The sequence below is a fragment of the Platalea leucorodia genome (genome assembly GCF_965183815.1).
Source record: "Platalea leucorodia genome assembly, chromosome: 12".
Classification (NCBI taxonomy): domain Eukaryota; kingdom Metazoa; phylum Chordata; class Aves; order Pelecaniformes; family Threskiornithidae; genus Platalea; species Platalea leucorodia.
In genome coordinates this window covers 15,372,819-15,396,105 of record NC_138834.1, presented here as the reverse complement: position 1 = coordinate 15,396,105, position 23,287 = coordinate 15,372,819, and the positions used below count along the sequence as shown (strand labels likewise).

General features: G+C 44.1%; 1 protein-coding gene across 1 annotated transcript; it reads right to left on the bottom strand.

The window, feature by feature from the left end:
* Positions 1-4,941: 4,941 nt before the first annotated feature.
* TMEM233 (transmembrane protein 233) lies at positions 4,942-20,487 on the bottom strand (the record flags this gene model as incomplete). The annotated part of the gene is made up of 3 exons (XM_082324966.1): positions 4,942-5,011; positions 12,944-13,078; positions 20,299-20,487. 3 exons carry the CDS (start codon positions 20,485-20,487, stop codon positions 5,000-5,002), a joined length of 336 nt encoding a protein of 111 aa, XP_082181092.1. The 3' UTR covers positions 4,942-4,999.
* Positions 20,488-23,287: the final 2,800 nt, after the last annotated feature.

Genomic DNA, 23,287 nt, shown 5'->3' with positions numbered 1-23,287 from the left:
CTTGTAGCTTCTGTGCCATGGAGAGTGAGTTAGGTGGTAGCAGCAGAACTTATCCTAGAGTTCAAGACAGGATAAATTTAACTGCAGAAACCTTGCGGTTAAATTTCTTACTATAACCTTCTTTTCTACCTTAGGCTCCCAGGTTTGTTCCTCCATCTTTACGCTGGCTGAGTGATCTGTTTCCAAACCCCCTCCTCCTTTTAGGTCACTTCTGAATTTAGCCCATTTTGCCAGGCTGCCAGGGAGTGATGCAGAGGAAGCTGGGCAGCCTCCTTGAAGGCTCACTCACATTTCAGGGACACATGCCGTCGCTGTGCGTGCAGAACATGCCGTTGTGCTTGGGAAACGGAAAATTGTGAGCACACGTAAAAATCACTCATAGACCACTGCATCGCTTCTCGACTCCGCTACTCCAATATAATGCTGCACACCTTCAGAGACCTACTAATTAAAAATGAGGTTGGAGATGGGAGGATAGTAAGAGGAAACCACTGTTCAAGTAGTGTTTCAGCCTGAAGGCACTGCCCGTGAAAGACCACGGGCTCAGTCTCAGAAGGGCTGCGGGTTAGGCAGCAGCCACGCAGACCACCCGGCACGGGCCTTCTGACGTCTCTGACTTCGCCTGGAGGTAACTCCTCCAAAGTCAGGGTAGGTTCCACATCTACTCAGCTTCCTCTTAGTTTACTCCATTGTCAGGAGCGAAGGTTTAGCGATATGGACTCTTCCCTCCATGAAACAACATATTCTATAAAGGCTCCTGAACAGCTGTCAGGTAACCAGGATGCGGCTTACCAGCTTGGCCCCAAATCAATCCAGTGACTTTCTTTGTATTTCAGTCTTACTTGCCTTGGGGAATCCAGTCCTTCCAATGCATCCTCTCGTGCACGTGTGCACACACAATGCACACGAAGTCAAAACTAACTGGGAAGATGACCCAGTTTCTCTACTACTGATGCAAATCATTAACAAAATCCATCTTAAATAACTGGTAGACAAAGTTAGGGTCCAGATAAGGAAATGAGCCTAGAGAGAGATGCCTGCACCCTGTTCCAGCAGATGCATCTGGACTGATTCCGAGAGCGATGGACACCGTGAGAGCAATCAGATACAACCTATCGCCAGGCTGAGAGGCACAACACAGTTCACGCTGCGAGCACATATCCAAAAATACAGGTACAAAAGCAATAGCTTCTGGAGCCTCGAGCCACACTGTTCACGGATTGTGGTTACAACCACATAAATTGAAGAGCCAGTGTTGATCTTCAAGTCACAAGCTGTAAACTCCTGGGTGTGCCTGCAGGGAGGCACCCTAAGAATTTAATTTCATATTATCCCCTTGATGTTTTTTTTTTTTCTGCTGTGCAATCTGATGAAACATACACCGCATTTTGTTTAAGTGTCTGGCTGACCCCCTTCATACGGCAGCAAAGAAACGCCTCTTATATTTAGAAGCCCTCTTCTAGGGTTACATATCAAGATACGTGCACACTGCTGTTTTGCAGAATGCAGCTGCCCTGTAAGAAGCGAAAGATGCTAACATGATCCAGGAGCTGAGGCCAGCAATTTCAAGTTTCCATCTGTCTCTGCCTGTAATACATGCAGGAAGGAAAAGGGAGCTGGACTTCAGGCATCAGTTGGTGCCTTCAGCACGCAAGAAGACAGCATCAAAAAACAGAAGCCTGGAGCAGCTTTGTGGAAGGGAGACTCTGTTCACCTGCCCAGGACACAGACACTTAGTTGAAATACGTTTTACTGCTCCCCTTCCCCCCCATTTAATGAAAAAACATCATTCACCACATACATATGACAGCTCTTCCCCCCCCCCCAAAAAATGGTAGATGCAACGCAGAATAATAATGGGCCAAATCCAAACCTAGATGCATGACGATGAAGAACAGGTAATTTCCAGAGCCTGTCATAGATAATGAAATTTGTTTATATGCCCCTCAAAATATAAAGCAGGCACTAATTCCTCAGTCAGACAACTGCATTCTGCCTTCCACACCCGCTGCTCTCACCAGGAGTCTTGCTGATTTGGGCAGTAAAATGCCATTTAGGTTCCCTGTGTTTGATACCTCACTTCGTACGGCTCTGTCACACCTACAACAGAACGAGTTGGTTGTGCAAGGACCACATTCATTTCCAGCACAGGCCGTGTTTGACTGCATTTCTCAAACATGGTTGAAAATTAATGTATGCATAAATAAATGAAGAGAACTGATACCAGTACATTAGTAAATCAAAAATAAGATTTCCTATGACATAGAAGCACTAAAGGATGTTAGAGGAATTGCTGCATTTTCCCCTCTCTGTCACATTAAGTGGTTTAATATAAAGCCTTTATTTTTATACCAATCAATAGCACTGTAAGGTAGCAACATTTATCTTCAGAAGCACTGAAGACGCAATGGCTCAATTCTCAATTATATTAAGAGTGAGGCTTCAAAGATATTTATGAGCATCAAGATACAAGTCCGATTTCCAGTATGGTTTTCAAAAGCATCTGAACAAGTCAGGTGCCTAGCTCCTATTGATCCTTGTTAGGCACTTTCAAGAAATACTTCAAGTTGCCTATCCCTATCCTCTAGGGCCCAAATAACTGTGGAAATCTTTCTCCCCTCTCACACCACTAGCTGTGCTTTAGTTTACAGTACTGGAGTTTCATATTTTGCAGAAGGATGAAGCTTTTTGTACACACTTTGATTTTTAGTACGCTGACGTAGAAAACTATTACTACAGCAATACAGCGGTGCTTACTTTGATGCCAGCAATTCAAGGTGGTGGAAATCTGACCTCTGTTACCTCCTTTGGCGACCTCATTTGACCGCCTTCCCCTCATGGTAGGAAAGGCCCGAAGAGACCACCGAGGGACCATCCTGAAAAGGCCTCAACACTCTTTCTGGATGCTGTTTTGAAAATGAAGCAAAGAGCCTGCCGTGCTGATATTTTGAGCATTAACTGATCTCTAGCAACTCCTGAATGTACTAGCTATAGTACAGACTGGTTGTATAGTATCACGTAGGCCAGAAATCCTGCTTTTGCTTTGATTCACTTTGTTCTGAAACTGTCCAAGGGGCTGGAAAAAGGGATATTACTCTTTAAAATAGAAGAGGCAACGAAACTTAGGAAAGACACTTCCCACATACCAGACTGGACATGAATTAAAAGTAATTTTATTCCACTTCTCAACGACAGTTCTATCATAGCTGATAATAAGGCAAGCTACTAGCAGTCCTACAAGACATATCAGACCATTGAAATAGTATTCAAAAACCAGAGGAGTTCACAGAAGAGCCAGTTCTTGGGATCATCAAAATCAGTGGCAAGATTCCCACGTGGACAAATTCCATCAGTGTAAATGCTGAAGAAATCAGCTGATTTCACCAGTGTTTGTGAAGTTTTATACTGGAGTAATTAAGGATAGGTGATGCATCACTGACTTCAATGAAAAACAGAGTTCGGCAGAAAGAAAAGCGAAAAAGCACATTTAAAGTATAATATCAAGGCACAGAAAATACATGCTACTTCCAGGCATATACTTGAACAGGTAAAGGTTTCTGGGAGAATATTATTGTTTTTAATAGGTAGTTGTACTCCTGCCAGGCATGATTCTTCTCTCACTTGCACCTGCAAAACTCCCATGCATTTCTGGGTAGTTGGTCCAGATTTATGTTAGTGCAAGGAGAGTAAGTGTGAGTTGGCATAGCTTGCTTGAAGATGTAGTAACAATTAAAGCAAATGGAGCAACAACCACTGAAGATCTTAATCTGTCTTAATGCTCACCAGAGCTTACTCCTTTTAACGTGGAATATTTGTGTGACAAAACAAATACATTCTTTCAAACAGTTTTCAGCTAATAGAAAACAGCTGTCCCATGCTAAATTTTCATAAGGTATCAAGAAACTGCAGATATTTAGAGGCCATCCATTCTGTAGCCTAAGGCTGCTCACTGAATAATATCTTAGGATCAGCAAGAGTGTATGTAACTACGTAAGGGAAAAGTCTGTCCACCTCTAACTGCACTGATATATAGACTATTCATAGCAAGATGAGAGGATGAACTAAACAAAAAAAAAAAAAAAAAAGACATGAACAAAGCAGAACGCAATGAAACTATGTGACTTGCTAGAGGAACAAAGGGATGAAGAAGAACATCTATTTAAAAAGAAGATCTTTTGTCAGATAAAAAAATAGGAACTTTTTACAAACGTGAATTTTAAAGAGGAAAATATGATCAGTGCAACTTTAATGCAGGACTGGAGCTAAGTCAAGGGAGTTCAACAATGAAAGACAACAAAACAAAAACAAATCATTAAGAAAAATATGGATGCTATGGAAGAAGAGTGTCTCTTAATAATCAAGTGATTGAAATGGGTCCCGGGTGGTTAAAAATCCAAGGTAAAGACCTAAAAGCTGAGGATGACAGAAGAAAGCAGCCGCTGAGTCAGAGTACGCCCACAGTATTATAAAATCACATAGCAGGATAAAATCACAAACCCATGGTTACGATTGTGTTATGTTGAGACTATTTTAAAGTAATAAAAGAATCCTTAATGGTCTGATCCAAAACCCACTGGAGGCAACAGGAGTTCTTCTAGTAGCTTCAGTGGGCTGTGCATCAGATTTTACATTGTGCACTATAAACAGTCTAGCTATGTTGGCTTTTTCTGGCTAGGGTCAGCCAGGGAACATCACGGATCCAGCATACATTCCATATAAATAAGAAAGAAAAGGGAGTTGTTAGGGCAAGATCTCATTATACATTAGGGTAAAAGAGAAAATGCTGCTTTATACTAGATTCCTTATAAATAAATAATTTTGAAAACCTGGTCACGCCATGCTGATTAACTAACTGGACTATCAGTTCATCCACCAGCAACATGCCTCTGCAGACTTGTAGGGTCAAATCGAACAGTCTGGAATGAAGGGCTTCCTCCTCTTCTTCTTTTTCCCCTCCCAAGATTTACGCGATGATATCCTCCAAGTGCAGTCCTGGACTTCAGATAGCATGCTGCAAGGACACAGAAATATGTATTTTTAAAGGAGGAAAAGACAGAGAGTTTGCCTTGTGAGTTTAAATTATTAATTCTACAGATCTAATGGATACATTATGTCACATTAGTGGCACTTGTTCTCTTAACAAACATCCCTCTAGATTAGTGGTTCAATACAGTTTTGAATCAAAGAGCTAAGTTTCTAATGGCACCAGTCATCTGTCAATCTGAACTGAATTTTTAAACTGGGTTACCTGAATCAATGCAAGTTAGGATCTTTCATTGCCAGGAAATGGGCTCTTATTTGACAAAGTTTCATGAGGTCAACAGCATCTCTGCTTCCTTGAAGTGGTACATAAAACAGGCAAGAACAATACTTTCAGCACTAGACAACTTGGTAAATACAACAGCAACACACGGCAGACGTTTTAAAAGGACTGGGTAACCTCTCTTGTGTATCTGTGTTAGGAGAGGAAAGATCTGAGAAGTTGCCTCAAATTCTTGTGTAGGTCTCAGACATTACCCATGGAGGTACTGATCTCACCGGCTTGTCCCTGGATGCCGGCCTCTCTGCTGGAGTCTGAGTTATCTGCTCCATCAAGCAGCTACCTTTTAGCAGCTCCTTAAAGAGAGATCTAGGACATGAGGTAGTAAACATATATCCTGCAAACAGCATTAACTCCTTTGTTGATTATCTCTTGGATGCTACTCAGGACACTGATGGGCAGAATCTATTGTGGGGACATCTCCATGCACAGATGAAACAACTGGACCAGAATTTTTATGTGATTTGCTAAGGAAATGAGGCTGATGTAATCACGTTGCCTCTGTCCATCTACATGGGTCTGCCCGCTACCCAGCCTCTGAGCTGGCTGCGCAGGTTTGACGGTCAGGTAGGGGACTTTAAGCTCTTACGTTTTTACAAATCCAGAAAAACGAGGTAGGGTATCATGGAGATAATCAGCGCCCTTATTGATAGAAAAGCAGCAGTATGAGCTCACTGGCTAGGTGGACACCAAGAATTAATGCGGGTAAAAGACAACAGGAATGCCCCAACTTCAGACTTTGTGCTCTATCAGTTACTGGCAGGTCAATCCCTGCAGCGAAAGGCAGGTAGTCTTCCTTGACTTTTTTTTTCCCTGTGGTAAGGCACAGAGAACAGCATTGGCAGTGTAAAGATCTGGAGGCTAGCTGTGTAATTCCTGCCATCTTACTGGCCCTCAGTTTATTCTGAGAGACACTCACTCAGTGAAATGGCTGCAAAGGCTTTTGAGAGCCTCAGGAAGGGGAGAGCAGAGATATTAAAAATAATCTTGCATGCCTTTTCCTCCGAAGAATTATTTCTAAGTTAGTAAGAAAAATGTATCTATACATCTGTCCCTGGTACACAGTCTAAATGCTTACTCCTTTTCCTTCTACCAGTAATTACTAACGTTACATTACTGCACATATGCTTGATTTAAGACCCTACCGATTATGAAACAGTATAAGCTAGCACTTTCCGCACAGCCTGGCTGTCTCTGTCGTCCTTCGAAGCCATGCTGACAGGTGGTATTTCTGTGGCTTCCTTGGGGTGAAGTTCTAGATCAAGTGAGATTAAGAAAGGGGTCAGAAGTTCACGCTCCTCTACGAAAGCATTAAAATATCATAATGGTTTGCATTAAATTCCAAAGTCGCCGAACACAACTACCCTTCTCACATAAGTTATTACCAGAAGATAATTCTACTCTGCCTGTGGCCCAGGGTTCAAGATAAACAAAGACAATGAACTTCGGATGTGAATTAAAAAAGTCTGGGACACTGGTCCATTGGCAGGAGTTTCTTGCATTCCTTTCCTTCAGTACTTTGGCTCCCCTTCCTCATACCAAAACTGTCACTATCTCAGAGCTCTGCAGAAAAGCTTGTGTTTTTATGGCACTCTAACACCGCTTACTAGTTCTCCACATTTCTACTTGACCACTCCTACTCGCCTAGACTGCAGAGAACCACCAGAGAGGTGCACAACAGACCTGGGCTTTATACGATATGCTCGGTGGCTCAATTGGGAAGCAAAACTCCCGTGAGCTCTAGTTCTGCCCTGACCAGCATTGTCAAATGCCACTCAGACACTACAGTCAGTCTAGTACGTGCTGCAAGAAGCTGCATATTGTTTCAGACTACTAACAGGCTACGCGGCAAACCCACCAATGGAATAAGAATGCACAATTCCCACGGTAGCATGAAGTACAATATGACATATTGAGATCCAGTTACAAAAAGGGTTTGGGATACCTGGGGTCTCCTTCACTTAAGTAAGGAGGTTCCAGGCCAGGATTATGTTTCCTTAAATCCTGCCAGTGGGACTCAGATGAAATCCAAAGACACCAAGCGTCTTGTGTTATCAAAAAGCAAAACAAAACAGAATTTGGAATCTGCTCCAAAAATTTGGAGACTGCTCTGAAAACACAGATCGTGAACTACTGGAGAGCCCTTGTCCACTGACAAAATTATTAGCTTTTGCTGATCAAAATACTCTAGGAAGAGATGGGAGGGCTGACTCCAAATCCATCCAAGTCAGTGGAAAGGCTACTAATGGGCTTCATGAAGGAGTACAAGATAGTGGTACTGGGTTGGAGCAAAGAGCCATCTTTGCAGCGTCCCATCTCTGACAGTGACATGTTACAAATGGCTAATGGGACGGTACAAGAAAAGGCTATGTCCAGGGTGATATTTCTCCCTTTACTGCCTTGCAGCTCTGGCAATCTGCAGCTTAGAAACTTTCTGAGCCCGAGATTATATCTGCATCTTTGCATTTAAGCTATTTTTGTAACTTCACTCATTACTGTTTTAATCATTTGTATTTTTTGTATCCACAGCAACTAGAAGGAGTAAGTCCCACAGCTGCATTGTATATCACATGGAAAAGTACCTCCTTCTTGTTTAAAGCTGCTTTCCTCTGACAGTCCTTCATCTCATTCATAACAGACCACAAATAATCAGTCTTTATTTCACTGCCTTTACCTACCAACTCCTAAGTCTGTCTTTCCCAAGCCAAAGAGATTGTGTCTATTTTGTCCGTCCACATATAAAGGTTTTTTCCTACCTTGCAGCCCTTTTCTGTTTTGTTTTGTTTTTTGTTTGTGTGTGTGCATACCACACCTCTCAAGACAAGGACATCAGAACTAGAGGCAGGATTCAGGATGCGGTTCACAGCTCAGCATCACCTGTCATGGGGTATCTTTATTATATCATTACAGCAGATTGAGGCCACACGCAGGCTATGGCAGACAGCTCTGCGCTGTTTCAGTTCTTAGTGATGTCTCCTTATGGAAGACAAACATGTCCCTTTCCTCACTGCAGTCCTTGATGGCCAACGTGCCGATGGGCACATATGCAGGGCTAGCCTCAGCGGTGACACAAATACCAGTTTAAGTTACATCTGAGCAAGCAGTGCAAGTGTAATTCAGCATTCAGGACTCGCAAAGTAGGAGCGCGGGAGAAGCTGACAGGAGAGGGTAAAAGTTACAGAATGAAGTAAGAATAAATTTGGCCTAGTGTGGCACGAGGGACAGCCCTGATTCAGCACACACCGCAGCTTAACACTCAGCGATTCCTCAGCATAACGAGGAAAACACCAGTTTACGTTGATCCAGACAGACAAGTTTTATTGCTAGGCTGTTAACCCCAGTGACGCAACTGACGGCTTCCCCTTGTCTACATTCAGGGTCATGACTGCAGAAGGTAGGCAGTTCCCAAGGGTTGGGTGGGCCCTGTTCCAGGCCATATATATATATATGTGTGTGTGTGTGTGTGTGTATATATATATATATCTCACTATATATCTTAATGTATGTTTGCTAAAGATAGCATGTCAGCGTTAAAGAAAAATGAGGCTCTCCAAGGCAGCAGTAGAAGCCTCGAGTTGGCTTAGCACCGAGTAAACCTTCAAAATGAAAAGTCAAGGCTGTTTCTTCCATGCAGACGTAGGTGTCGCCTGCTGTTATTCCTGTGCTACCGTTGCTCTGCAACGGAATAAACCAGAGAAGGCGTGCAAGGAAGCTTGGGGCTCAGAGCCCCCTTTTTCTGAAACGTGAAAGGGTCTTCCTCTCCCCGAGTCTACCAGTATTACTGGGGGTATTACTGGGGCTATAATGTCACTGTTTGTTCAAAGCAGGAATTTCTTGCACTTCCTCTCTCTGCAGCTTCGACCATTTTCACCCTCAACACCCCTGACTATATGTTTTTCTCCTGGCTGAGGCATGTGGAGAACCATGGGAGCCCTCCTCAGCTCTGCCTAAAGCGCAGGACTTAAGCCCTTTCCTAAGCAAGATGGAACGCGTAGTAGGTTTGGGTACTGAAAAGCCAGGAGTGGAGATGTGGGAACAAATGGATAACTTTGGTTGGAATTTTTAATAGGGCACGTGGGTTCTGATACTGAGAGGCTACTGAAATTCAGCAAGTTAGGCATTGACCTCATTGAACTGGTCTTCTAGAAATACCATTCCTAGAGATGAAATTACTTTCCAGTGAATGCTGGAGGAATCTGGGTCCAGAGATGGAGAAGTATTTGAGTGTTCAGTTCACAGTGGTTTCAATGAGAAATGCTCAAGAACGGCAAAGAAGGTTTTTAGCAATTAAGCTGTGAGTTTGCACAGAAGGAGACCCAGAAACTCTCTTGAAGACAGCAAGGGACTGCTTGGGACTGTGCAACAGTGGTGGTGATAAGCCCCAGGGCACCGTCCCCAAAACTGCTGGAGCAACTGCCTGGCATATCGGATGCCTTGACCCAGATGGAGCTTCGGAAGGAGGGTGTAGCTGCCCGGGCTGCAGCCGCAGGGAGCGCCTGCTGCCTGTCTTGGGGGCTGGGACGTTGGCGGGAGCTGTGCTCTGACTGCAGCACTGAGTCTCCAGGGAAAAGGCCTTCAGGAGGAGGTGAGCAGACTGCAGACCATCAGGGTGAACAAACAGGAGGCCAACAGGGTCTTCACAGAGACTTTGGAAAGGGCAGTACCAAAGCTCCACAAAGCAAAGGATGAACAACTAAGGACTGCACTTGAACAAGAACTGAATGGAGACTTCCATGATGGGGAAGGCCTGAAGCTTGTGACTTCTGGCAGGAGAAGGAAGGTTCCTTCTTGGCCTGCAGATCAGCATTTCCAGGACATGTGTAGCCAGCCCCCTGGGAGAAGGTGAGGCGTTTTTTTGAAGGACACTTCAGAGCCAAATGAGCCTGAACCCAGTTTCTGTATCAAGAGGAACAGTTGTGTAACAACCGATAGAGATCCCCTCCTGCCAACCTGACTTGGATGTCTCAGGTTTGTTGCTTTCCAGAAGCGCAGACCTGGGAAGTTGTGGAAGAACTCCTGAGGCTCATCCAGCCCTCAAACTCATTACACCTTGCATCTTTGATACTGTCAGCAGAACCATGTATAAATCAGAATGAGGTAGTGAAATTTATCAAAGGGTTTATGAATACCCCAGTAACAGCCTCTGGGAGAGAGGAGAGAACAGACGGGAGAACAGAAAAAGTCCTAACACGGACTAGAAATGGGATGGTAGGTAAATAACAAGCTCTAGGGAGAGATACATAAGAATACAGAAGGAGAGTACAAGGTGGTAAGCCCAATGGTAATTTGTAATGAGACTTGTTATCCTTTGAAGACCAAAAGAAGTCACGAGGAATGTCAGCAGGAGCAACTGGGTAACATGGTAGCTGATGAATTTCATGTGGATAAAACACACAGTAATGAATCCGGGAAGGGTCAAGCTTTTCATACATATTGCTGAAGTCTAAGTTAACTTGCAGGAAAAATGCATGTGTATGTCATGGAAACATCAAATTTGTGCCTAATGGTAATCAAATAAATCAGTTACAGGGCTGACTGTCATATTGTTCTATTAAGGCTATTTTGTACTACCTTACTAATACTGAAGCATATACATTAGTGTAGAAGTAATTTACACTCACTTCACATTAGCAGAGTACAAAGTGGCTGTTAGTAAATAGCCATGACCAAGGTACAAATAGACGTGAGATAACCACGTGGAGCATGCAACGTCATCCACAGCAGTGGCATATCGAACTCAAAGACAATTTAGCATAAAATATAAATGTCCAAGAGTAAGGCAACAAAGGGGACTCAGGTAAGCATGGAGGGTGGAAAGGCCAGTTGGGTGCTCCTGTTGACTCACTTTCACATCAGAAGAATAGAGATTGTTGCTCCCATCAAATACTTTTTTAGAAGCAAGGGCTCTTTGGAAGGTGATAGGTGAGAGGGAGGAGGGGAGTAGCAGAGACTGCAAAGCCAGAGAGCAGGGTGAATGCAGGAAACCTTGAGTCCTCACAAAACTCAAGGTATCATTTCGCCAAGAGACTCCACGGAAACTGTTCAGTAAATACAGAAATTAATATCCCAGCAGAGTGCTGAGGGTTCCTAGGCACCTGGCAATGCTTCCATCTAACACAGAGATTTTTCTCTTAAAAAAAAAAAAAAAAAACCTACTCAAAACCAATTTAAAAAATCATCAATAGACAAAACTTGGGGAAAAAACATGAAGTCGTATTATACTGATTTACTGCTGCTTACTTCCTTGAGGGTAAGAGAGAGGTGCTTACAAATAGCAGCTAGATGTAAAGGGCTAACTACCACTAGTGTCTGGCAGCGGGCACAAAGCAGCATTCACACATTCAGCACACGGGGTCCTACTGCAGCAGAAGTGAAATGTTGACTACAACTAAATCTAGGTAGTGTACCCTGGTTAATATGAATGCTTCAGGGCCCCTCTCTCCTCTTACTTAAAAATTATTGAGCTGCTATCCTTGTCTGAGAAATGATGAGTAAGGTAGTAGAAGCGAACAGAGGAATTTACTGCTGCTGTCAATTACAAAACTTGGCACACCCAGCCTGAAGTGACTTGGTTTTAAATCTGTGAGGGCTGAACAAACTGAACACAAGCTGAACCAAAGAGAGATTCATGCTTGCAAAATGCATGGGAAATTAATGAATATACAGTAAGCTTCTGATTCTGCGGCATCATCAACTAATACCCTACAGAAGAGGACCATATCTCCACTGACTTCCCTGCAGTTCAATATGATGTACTTCAGCTTTGTCTGAAAATGTTGTACCTGTTCAACCAGCTACTCCATCCCGCTCCCCAGAGATGTCTGCATTTCAGTGGTGGATGAGGTGATCTCTGTTTATAGTTTATACATGAGCTTCTACAGTGAAAGGCTCTCCAACCAAACCAGCCAATAATAAATTGATTTAAATTGGTTATTTTAATAGGAAGTGCACATTCCTACAACCTTAAGAAAGGATATCAATACCCTAATTGCTGCTGTCCTCTTTTCCAAATAAGCTTATAATCCATCTTGGTAACCACTGTGTCTACAGAAATTCATTTGTCAAGCTCCTTCGCTGTGCCAGGTGCACGAAGGCAGGTCAGTTACACAGCACTGAGAGCGAACGACCTTTTCCCACAGCAAGCCATGTCAAAGTTACATTTGTGGTCGCTTTTGGTCACCTTAATATCAAATAGTAAAATAGTAATTGACTGTTGTCTTTTCCTTACAAAGTTAAAAGATATATTGGACTGATTATGAGACTGAAAATTATCACCTGGAGACTCTATTACCAGAAATCCAAGGATCTCTATGCACTTGGCCTAGCAGCTGGTGAAACTGAGGGGCAGAAAAAACAAAAAGCAACTGGCCTAAATTGGAAAAACCTATGGGAGCTGCAAGAGTTCCTAGAAAATCCACTGCTGCTAAGACACAGTCGTTTGCATTTAACTACAGACAACAGAATTTTCTAAATTGCAAAATAAGTAAAAATTGCTCTTTTGGAAAACATGCATGCATCCCTAAGTCTTAACATTAGTAGATAGTTCTGACAATCTTTAGTTTCTTATTCTGAAGCCTGTGCACAGAGAACTGCTTGCGTTGGAACCAGCCGCGTTTTACTTACCGTTGTGAAATGAACCACGCAATAGATGCCAATGATGACAAGGCCAATGATAATTGATGCAACAGCAACCCAGAGTGCATTGCGACCCAGTCTTTTTGACCCTTCTATATCTCCTTGATTATAACTGTTTAAAGCCTGTAGAAGAGAAACAGAGAGTTTGTGACTTTTTTTAAACAGAAATCTGTACACAAACCACTGTGACCGCTTTGAACTAACATTAAGCTCTGCACACATTGGTACTGTAGGAAGGACTTCAGAAAATGGTGATTTGCTTTGTAAAAATAAACATCCCCTGCCGACAGCCCAAGGTGAGCAGGGAGCCCCGTTTTCTGTTCCACTCATTTTCAGTACCTTTCATTGCAACTACAGTTCTTTTATTTTCAGTGGTGAGGCTATATTCATATGATGAGTTTTCTTGTACACACCAGCATAAGAGCTGTCAAATCAACTCTAATCCACCCACTTGCATGATCCACACATCGGTGGCTTTTATCTCTGGAAATATTTTTGTAGTACATGTGAACTGTTAGTTAGCCCCTTCACCAGCAGTGAAATAAACCCTTGCACTTTATAGGACCATAAGCATGAAAAGGAGCATAAATCGGCTACATTTGTACAAAAAGCCTCAGGAAAACTTCTTAAAAAAAAGCTTACTAGTTTCTTGTTTTTCCAATGTTTTACTTTTCAAAACAAAGTTTGAAGAATTAATAGGTAGTTTGCTGGTGGTGGTAAAAAACAAAACAAAACAAAGAAATATAGATCATATGAATAAAACAGCTGAGTGCCATCGTCATGGGCTAGAAATTCTGTCCCTTTGCATTTTTGGAACACACTGCTAATTATCATCCTATACATCCTGAGGTACGCATCAGACATACGGATATTATCTCAACAGACTTGAGTTTATTTCTATCCACCCATGATGTAGCAGATACTTTATATTCATTACATGCAGAGATTGCAAGGTGTGATAGAACCACTCTGATCTTCCAGTCTTTTGTGAGACAGATTGGAGGATTTTCTGAATTAATTTTTGTTTTAACCGGGCCATATTTTTAAAAGAAAAGATTCAGTGAAGGACACTAAAGTACTCTAGTACACAAGTCTAACGCCGTTTGTAGTAACATTTTCCCAAGAATAGGATGCTATCAAAGTCTGTCTTTTTTTAAAATGAGTATTATTACTAAAAAGTATTTTGTAAGATCAGGAGAGTTTGAGTTCATAAACCATGACACTGAGTCCAGATTTCTTTACCAGATTGCACTATTGAACTATCTCAGCATACTTCCTCAGGGAATCGGATCAGTCATAACCTGTTCTTCAGTATCTCCTAAGTATTCCAGGAAGCATCCCAGAAATGGGAGGTGTGGGGGGAGAAGTATGGGGACCTGGTCAAATGAACTGTTCTGTGGACTAAATAATTCAGGTTGTCTTTAGAAAATGACTGCATGAGGTATCAGCAAGTGCTATTACAATAGCACTTTAGTTACGAATCGCTTTTTGTAGCAAAGACAGAACAGCAGCTATTTCAACAGAGTGAAGTCCTGCGACTGCGGGGAGCAGGAAAGGAATGAACTTCAGAGGATACCAAGCATTGCTGTAGAGCTTTTTTTTTGCCAAGCAGAAAAATGATTAGGGACATTATCTGTGTGCGTTCTGTCGATTAGTGAGCACACAGAAGTTAATGGGCTAGATGCATCCTTGGTGTTAGCACTGCAGTAAGATCACTCGTGCCAAGGCAGTCCCAAAGCAATGAAGCCTATATTCCTAGAATTGCATCTCGAAGATAAGTGCAAGTACTTATTCTCTGGTATGTAAGAAAGGCTGAGCTGCTGATGCACTCTTGCCCTTAAAGAGAGCATCGATACATTTCTTCTCTTCCTGGAAGCCTACATGCCTAAAGATTTCTCTATTTTATTTCCCGAAAGAATATCACTAATACCTCTGCTCTGCTGTCAAATTTCATTGAGGTTGGCTAGTGGACTTAAGGATGTAGGGGAGAAAGAGGGAAGAGATGGAAATGAGAGACGGACACAAACACATAGTCAAATAGGATGATGGCACCTCTGCTTCTCCACCAGTGCGGCCTCCTGTTACAAAGGGTGGCTGGCACAGTTCCTCTCACCTAAGTTACTCCACTGTTTTCAGCAGTCCTGTCTACAGGAGAAGAGCTTTCTTAAGTTTTCTGAAAATATACTTGGGAAGTTCAATAAAAGGAGTATCAGGAGAAACATAGCTTGGCTTGATCTTGAGCAGGCTGACTTCTCCTCCTGCCTCTGTCAGCAACCGTGAATGTGACTGTGGCTACAGCGAGGAACATGGAGAAGCATCACTGACGCCCCAGCCCTGACTTTGTTCAAAGGACTCGGTCTCCATGACATCTGGAGAGTGGTTCTGCAAACCCTCTAACTCAGTTCCCCAATACACGTGGTCTCCAGACTGAGACAGAGTTGTAAGCAAGACACGGCAGCAGCAGCTTGCAGGTCTGTGCAATTTTACTAATGTATTTAGGAAGTCTGGAAAAAGTCCATGTGATTTCCGCAGGTACCGCATAAATAATTCACCCTGTGCACTTTCATAAATAATGTCATTTTAATACAAATCCACGATGAAGAGGAGGAGAACAGCATTAATGATAAGGAAGAGGATTTAGGAGAGACAGGAAGAAGACAAAAGTTTCTTTATTAAAAGGTTTAAATTAAATGGCATAACTTAGCATTCAAGAAAAAAAATAAAAGGTTTGGGGGAGTCGTTGGGGTCTGATACAAGGCTCTTTGAAATTAATTTACTTCCGTCTGCTTCAAATGGCCCTTGGATCAAGCTTCCAGTTTTCAACCTTAGACACAGACAACGTTAACTGTTAACGCCTTAAACGTTACATCTGCTTATTTCCAAGGGCCAGGCAATATATATAGAATACAGCGCCTGTGTGCGACATATGGTCTGTCCAACTTTTAAAACAAATTTCAGCCATTTTCAACCGAATACCATATGATCTCTCAGGTTTCTGCTACCTCGCTCACTATGAAGTCATAAACTAAATTAAAGCCACAGTTCTGCAGCTGCTTATTTACTTGAGCAATCTCGGTGACTTCACCGGGTTCACACACATCTATTTATAAAAGATATTCCCAGTTCAACAATGAAGCAACTTAACCTCGTATGAACAGAAATTTGCCAAATTAGCTACAAACTATCAATCCCTTTTAATGTGCATTTTCTGTTCCACATTCCCAGAGCACCTTTTATGGCAAAAGCAGAAAGAATACTGAATTACTTCAGAAATCCTCCTCTACATCTCTTACAGATCTGGGCAGACCAGACCGAGATTCTCTGATCAACATCTTCTACGCTTTCCATGAGCCAGGCTGTAACGAACCTTATTTGGCTGTGCCTGGAAATGAGACACTCCAGTTCATGCTGGCTCAGGATGACTCCTCACTGTGAGCAACTTACAGGGAAGGAGAAACAAGAGAGGGGACTCGGGGAGCAATTCAGAACCAGCCTTGATCTCTGCTTTTTGGCAAATGAAACAGGCGGGCGATGAGCAGGACACAAGAAAAGGGGAGTTTGCTCTGCAGGCTTTAGAGCAGCATGCAAACAAGCGCTGGATTTCTGTGTCTCCAGGGACAGGTTGAAAGTGTTGTTGCAGAGGAGAAGCTTACCAGTTTGCAAAGATAAGGGCCATGCAAAAATGCTTAAGAACAGCTGCTGAGCCTTGTTGTTTAATACTCCTGAAGTGGGTACAGGCTGTCCCATATGGTATTAGGTGTCCAGGTACCCACGAGCTACTTAAAAAAAAAAAAAAAAAGCTATATAAATAATAAACTTCCCAACTAACAAGAAGTAGAGCTGTACAGGAACACCAGTCACTATGCTAGTCACTGACCTGACCAAAGCCATCACCCTGTACGTGGCTCGTTAGGATCCCAATTAGAAGAGGTGACTCCCTCAGAAAGCAAGTTCCATCCTTTGCTGTCCCATGACTTCTACCTCCTCCTTGCTCGTTGTCTCTGCTTAGGGAAACTAATACACAGACAAGGCATCCGAAGCCAAGGGTAACAAATGCAGTCAAAGAACTTGCTACTATCAGAGGGAGACGAGCCAAGACTGTCACGGCTTGACCACGTATGTTGTTTGAAACATGCAAATGATTAAACAGAAATGTGTCAACAGAAAGAGGGAGTTAGGAGCAAACAACCACGGAGAAATAGCTTTTGAGAGACTGTTTTGAAATGGTTACAAATCCAAGGCCCTTTGGAATTAGATAAACTAGTCTGACACACAGGTCTTTGAAATAAAGACAACTGAAGGTGCTGTACTGAGAAAGGCCAATAAATAAAAAAAAAAAGTTTAAAAATAAAATAGTTTGTTCAACTATCAGACCTCAGTGCTGGTATTAGAAATACCTAAATGATTCATTTTTCAGAGTTGTCCCACAGCCTCCCTCTAGCTCCGATTCCATGAGTCGGACACAGCCAGCCCACCTGAGCCAGTTCTCAGATACCGCTGCCAGCTCACTGCTCTCTGGGTTCACAACAGGGGAGAAGACGGGACTGCAGATAAGGAGCCAAAAGAGCTCAGCGACACGCTGCCCAGCCACAGCCTCGCACCAGGGAAGTCTCTTCTGTCGCGTGAGCCTCCTGACTTGGTACCTGCACCCCACACTCCTGCCCTGACGCCTGTGGTCTCACCTATGTGAGAAAGAATAAGGAAAGTCTGAGTGAGGCACTTCTGGGGTTGAGTGAGCCAACTGAGCATACAGCAACACGATATAGCTGCTGGAAGCAACAGGAAGCAGGAGAACTGACGGCATCTGGCTGGAACTGCAGAAGAGTATGGAGGAGAACAGTAATCCTACAGCCAGGAGTCCTGGCCAGGACCCTGGGGAAAATAGAGCTCCATTTGCTAAAACTGCCAAGCAACCTTCACACCTGCAAGCGGCCAGCAACCAGGTTCAGGGGGCTGCTCTTGTAATGCCAATATATTGGCAATGATACTGATGCCATTAAGCATCCATTCTACTAGCTATCCTCTTACCCCTGTCACGAGAAAGAGATTTCTTTCACAAAGGAGGTAAGGAACAAGAAAAGGTTATTATCACAATACGGAGAACTTAGGAGAGGTTGATTCTAAAAATACAGTCAAGGAAGTAAGATCTGGAATGGTAAGGTTTGTGCCCCCAAAGGTGAGAAAGAAGTGAGAAAATCAGTGCTGGAGCTGTAAATGGGGCAGCAGAAGAGACAGAAGAGACTGAAGACAAATCTGTCATTTAATTCAGAGGTGTGTTAGAGCCCAGACTCTACTTTTAGAGTGAAAACATTGTCTGAAATGAGAGCACTTAAGGAGGACATGACACAGGCAAACAGGGTGCTGAACCATGCCCCTCTAGAAGCCAACAGGACTTTTCCTTCCAGGCCCATTCTAGGAAGCAGAAATTTATAAAGAACTCCACTTTTACGGGTCTTTATCTCTTCTGACACAAGATCTCAGGCAAGCTCTGCAGACTATAAAGGTATCTTCTGTAAGAAAAGAAACTAACTCACTCTTGTACCTCAGTGTTAACCCTTAGCAACTCTAGGAAACAAGCTGAGAAAGAGAGGGGGGATGTAGATCCCAGCAGAACTGGAAATAAAACCAGCGTAGGTTAAAATGCAGAACCTGGAGTTGAGGTTAATGGAGCAGTTACAGGTTGCAGCTCTAAAAGGCAGGGGAATCGGGCTGTGGAAAAGAAGTTGGACGTGTTATTTTCATGGAAAAGGAAAGGTTTTAGGTAAGAAAGATGCTGAAACAGAAGGCACTCACATACACTGGAGATTAGTGGTTTGGTTTTTGTTTCCCCCCTCTAAGGGAGTGGGCAGCTGAGACCTGCACAGACTGTTGAGCATTCAGGAAGCGCTCTCCCACCCCGGTTCCTACATATCCCCTGGTGACAGTTACTTCAGCCTGACTCCAAAAGCCTGCGTGAACTTCAACTAGGGTGTGGGTGGAGATTTCTCCATATGGGGTGCAAAAATCTTTAGAGGCCAAATTCTGTCCTTGACAGTTAACTTCTGTGCAGCCCCAGTGCTTTGGTGAAAGCACTGTCACAATGAACAGATGCTCACAGCCCCGGATCATCAGCTCTCATTACTTTATATAGCACCCTGAGTGTCCACAGACAGAAAGGATGCTGCGTACCAGCAGAACCAAATCTTCTCAAATCAAGGAAGAGAGCATATTGCATAGTTAACAACAAAGAAAATAAACACGTAGAAAAAAATAAAATGACACCTAATACTCATCTAGACAAAAAAGGTTGTGAAGATAGCTTTACAATAGCTCCTTTAAGTAATTTTCAAGCTTAAGCATGTATCCCAATATTTAGGTGTGATTTCTGTGCAAGCTTGCTAGTTTTAAAAGAGTGTGCTTTAGTATATTTTAGATATAGGTAATTACACTTAATTGCAAAAAGAAGCAACTGTGTTTTTACTTACCTTTTCAGCCTGGCTGTCAGAGAAAAGGATGAAAATACACAACATGTTTTAAACACTTTTCAGCTCCTAAACAACAGAAATACATTGCAGTATTACTGATTACACTGATCATGTATCCTATTAGAAAAGTCTGGATCTGACTCTGCAACTTTTAACTCAAAGAAGATTCTAACAATCCCTTTGAAGTTAATGGGATTGCTGGAGTATTAAGGACTATGCAAGTCAATTATGGCTTGTAGGAGTAAGGCTGTTCTCTCAGTGTACTCGATACTCCGTTTTATAAGGGTTTTTGCCAATAGCCTACAATCGTGGTTGTTGTATTATTCTAGCAAGTAGTTAGTATCGGGCTAAAGAACCTGTGTACTGGAAAAAAGGCACTTCTATCATATTTGATTAGCTGAAACAGAAGCCACATCCGTTCCTTTGCAAATCTGATTTCTGCTCCCCAGCTGCCACTTTCACACAGAGACACCATGTCCAATTCAGCGTGCAAGTTAGTTGATGTAACAAATCCCCGTTAACTGGGATAAACTTCCCTCCGTTATACAGCCTGATACTGAAAACTTGATTTGAACCGCCTTTCACTCCACGTTTTATACCTGCTGCTGGGATAGCCAAGCGGACACCCCGACCGAGCCGCTGATGCTCCCCGGCTCGCCGCCTCGCCTAGCTTTGTCCCCAGGCGCCAGGGCCAAGCGGTTAAAGCGGCGGGCGGATGCCCGCTACCCGGGCGGCCGCTCCAGCCCCGCTCTGCTCCTGCGGGTCCCGGCCGGGAGCGCGGCGGCTGGGGCCGGGCCGGCGCGGAGAGGCGGAGGTCGCCCGCCGAACACCCAGCCCCAAGCCGAAGGTCGCCTGGGCACCCGGCGGGGGGCTACTCACCATGACGGCGAAGACGAAGGCGACGATGTTGACGGGATAGGCGGGACAGAAGCAGGCGAGGATGCTGAGGAGCAGGTAGTTCTTGGGCCGCGGCTGCGGCGGCCCGTCGGGCAGCTCATCCTCGATGTTGGTCTCGGGGCTGTTCTCCAGAGCCCTCTTGATGTCGGCACCGGCGGGGAGCGCGGACATGGGGCTGCGGCGCGGCGGGCGGGCGGCTCGGAAAGCCCAGCGCCGCGCCCCGGGCAGGCGGGACCCCGCCGCGGCGCCGAGCCAAGGCAGCGGCGCGGCGCCTCCCCGGGACGGGCAGCGCTGCAGCGCGGGGCGGGGGCTGCCCGCCGGCGGCTCCCCTTGCGCCACGTCTTTTAACCCCGGGGTAGAGTCACTCCGGGGAGGAATCGGGGGGAAAGAAAACCCAAACCAAACACAAGCCGTCGAGGGTGCCCGGCCCGGTGGCCCGGCTGCGGCGGGCGGGGTTCCCCGGTCCTCTCCCCCGCCGCGGGCACAGCGGGGTCCGCAGCCACCTGGCCCTCGGCTGTTGCGGCCTTTCCCGAAAGTTTTTAACTGTTCGCAGTTAAAGGACTTGAACCGAGTTTGCATTACCCCGGGGAGAGCTTCCCTGCGTTCTTAGGCTCTCGTTTCTGGCGTCAGCGAGCTCCATGGGCAAGCGGCGGGAAGTCTGCAAAGGCATTTCCCTGTCACCTCCTAACCCCAGTGCCTTGCTAAACTTAGCAAAACCATGAAAGATTGGCAGAAAATAAACAACTTCAAGCATTTTGGTGGCTCAGGCCCAGAGTATTTTGGCCGATTTTTAGCAAGTGATTCAGTCCTTACTGAAGGTAAGGTGTAAGGTGAAATCTGCTTTGGGGGATGCGGGGGGGGCGGCAAGGAAATGAATCTTTATTATTTCCAAAACCTACTGTATGGAAAAAAAAACCCACCAACCACAAAACAAATAAATAAAGATCTGCTTCCATCATAGTTTTGAAGTTGGTGAGGAAAAGTATGACAGCCTGCACCCAGAAAGGAACAGGCTCTGTTTCTGCCACGTGATATAAGAAAAAAGAACTTTATACTTGCAGAGAGCTTCAGCAAAGCAGAGACACTTCTGAGCAGATGAAGGCTGGAGTTGAGATTTTGCTCTGTCTGGCTCCTCCTGAGCGTATTTCATTAATTAACGTTACACCAAACAGTAAGGTGCGCTTGGAGCTTTATGAATGAGCTCCTTTCGTCACGGGGAGTTTTGCAATAGACTTGAATGGAGCGACAGTTTCCTGTTTCTGGACGTCATCCTACAAGATAAAATGCAGTCAACACGGTAAAGACAAGAAGTATAGATGCTATATTTTTACTTTCATAAACATTAATCACCTCTCAGCTACATGCCTGAAATATAATGTGGAATGAGAATCTGCTGATCTATCAAAATGTCAAGATTCTGTATCTTCAGGAAAGATAAGAAATACTAAAGTTACATCTGCTTGCCAGCATAGCCATTAGTCTTCAGGCAGAAGCTCTTTGTAGCTGTAAAATCTCCGATCTCTTTGTTCTCAGGGGACTTTAACCACAGTTACCAGACAAGCTCAGAAAAGACAATTCGCATCACACCACACAATTACTTTTAGAATTGATTTCAGTAGGGGTGGAGGCCATGGACTTACCCTCAGCAAGGGGTCAGCGTCTTCAGGGCCACTCAAGCCTTTAATCCATGAGAACGCTTTCAGGGAAACATTGGAATGGCTTAAGGAGTTTGAGTTTGTCTGCTTGTAGTTGGAAGACTCACAGGTAAATAAGAGCCTATTATCAGGCATGGGCACGGGAAGATCCAGCTCACATGGGGCAGTTTGAGCCGTTAACGCTGAACACAGACAAGCACAACAAAAAGCTGCCGGCACATCAGCTCGATAAAGAAGGCAAAGCTGGGTGCAGAGATTAATCAGGGAGACTTGAAACCGGGGCGTGAGGGAAGGATGTCGATTCTTACTGTCTAACGTCAGACATTGAGTTTGAGTGCCTTTATGGGGGACCTCCAAGAGGGCGATTCGGAGACTGGTGGAATCGCCAATCACATCAGGCCAACAGCCTGCACTAAATCTTTCTCTGAGGCCCACGAAGTGTAGGAGGAATCCGGGCTCTGTTAAGTTAGACCATGCGAATCCCTTCCCAGGTCTCTCAAAGACACACAGCTAATAGTAGAACCCAGGGTTGCTTGTGCATTTCTAGAAACGGCAAGGTTTAATTGTTCAGATGAGGCTGCCGAGGGAGGCTAATGGATTGTAAAGAAAGCAGGAGACAGGAAGTGGTGAGATGTGTGGAGCTACAAGAGATATTATAGATATTCAGGGGCAATTTGTGATAATGAGAGCTCATTAAGAGGTTCTTGAGACAAAGGTTCTGTCATGAGGCAGTTATTGTAGCTGAATTTAGCGGTTGGTTTTATGTAGAAGACGGGTTAAAATCCAAGAAGTATATCCTGTTAGGACAAGACTGATTAAATTTTAAGTGGCCCTGACTCGTAGCCACTTACTGAGGTAAAGCAAAAGGAGGTATTCAGCCAAACGTTTGGTTTCACAGACTGCGGTGATGGAGGGCAGTTATATTCCTGAGAACCTGGGAAAAGTTCTTGCCTCAGAGGGAAGAACCACTGTGCTGAGATGGCTCAGCAGAAAGTTGTGAAAATTATTTAAGAAATTAACTGAGAGTTTTAAGATGCAGTTCTGTGGAGAGCAATCACAAAAATAGCCCTCCAAGAGAATGAGTCAGAGTACCCAATATTCTTGCTTACAGCCTTGCACTTCAAGCTGAGTCTTGAAAAAGAAACCGCTCACTCTGCACAGAGCAGAGATTTTCCCAGTGATACGAGTAAGGCAAGATGCTGGATAAATTACTTATCGTGATGGGCAAAGCAGATGGGCTAGAGACATGACAGTTTCAAGATTTTTTTTTTTTTTTAAAGGTCGTCTTCCCCTGATTTCAGAGGGTGCTATCGCTT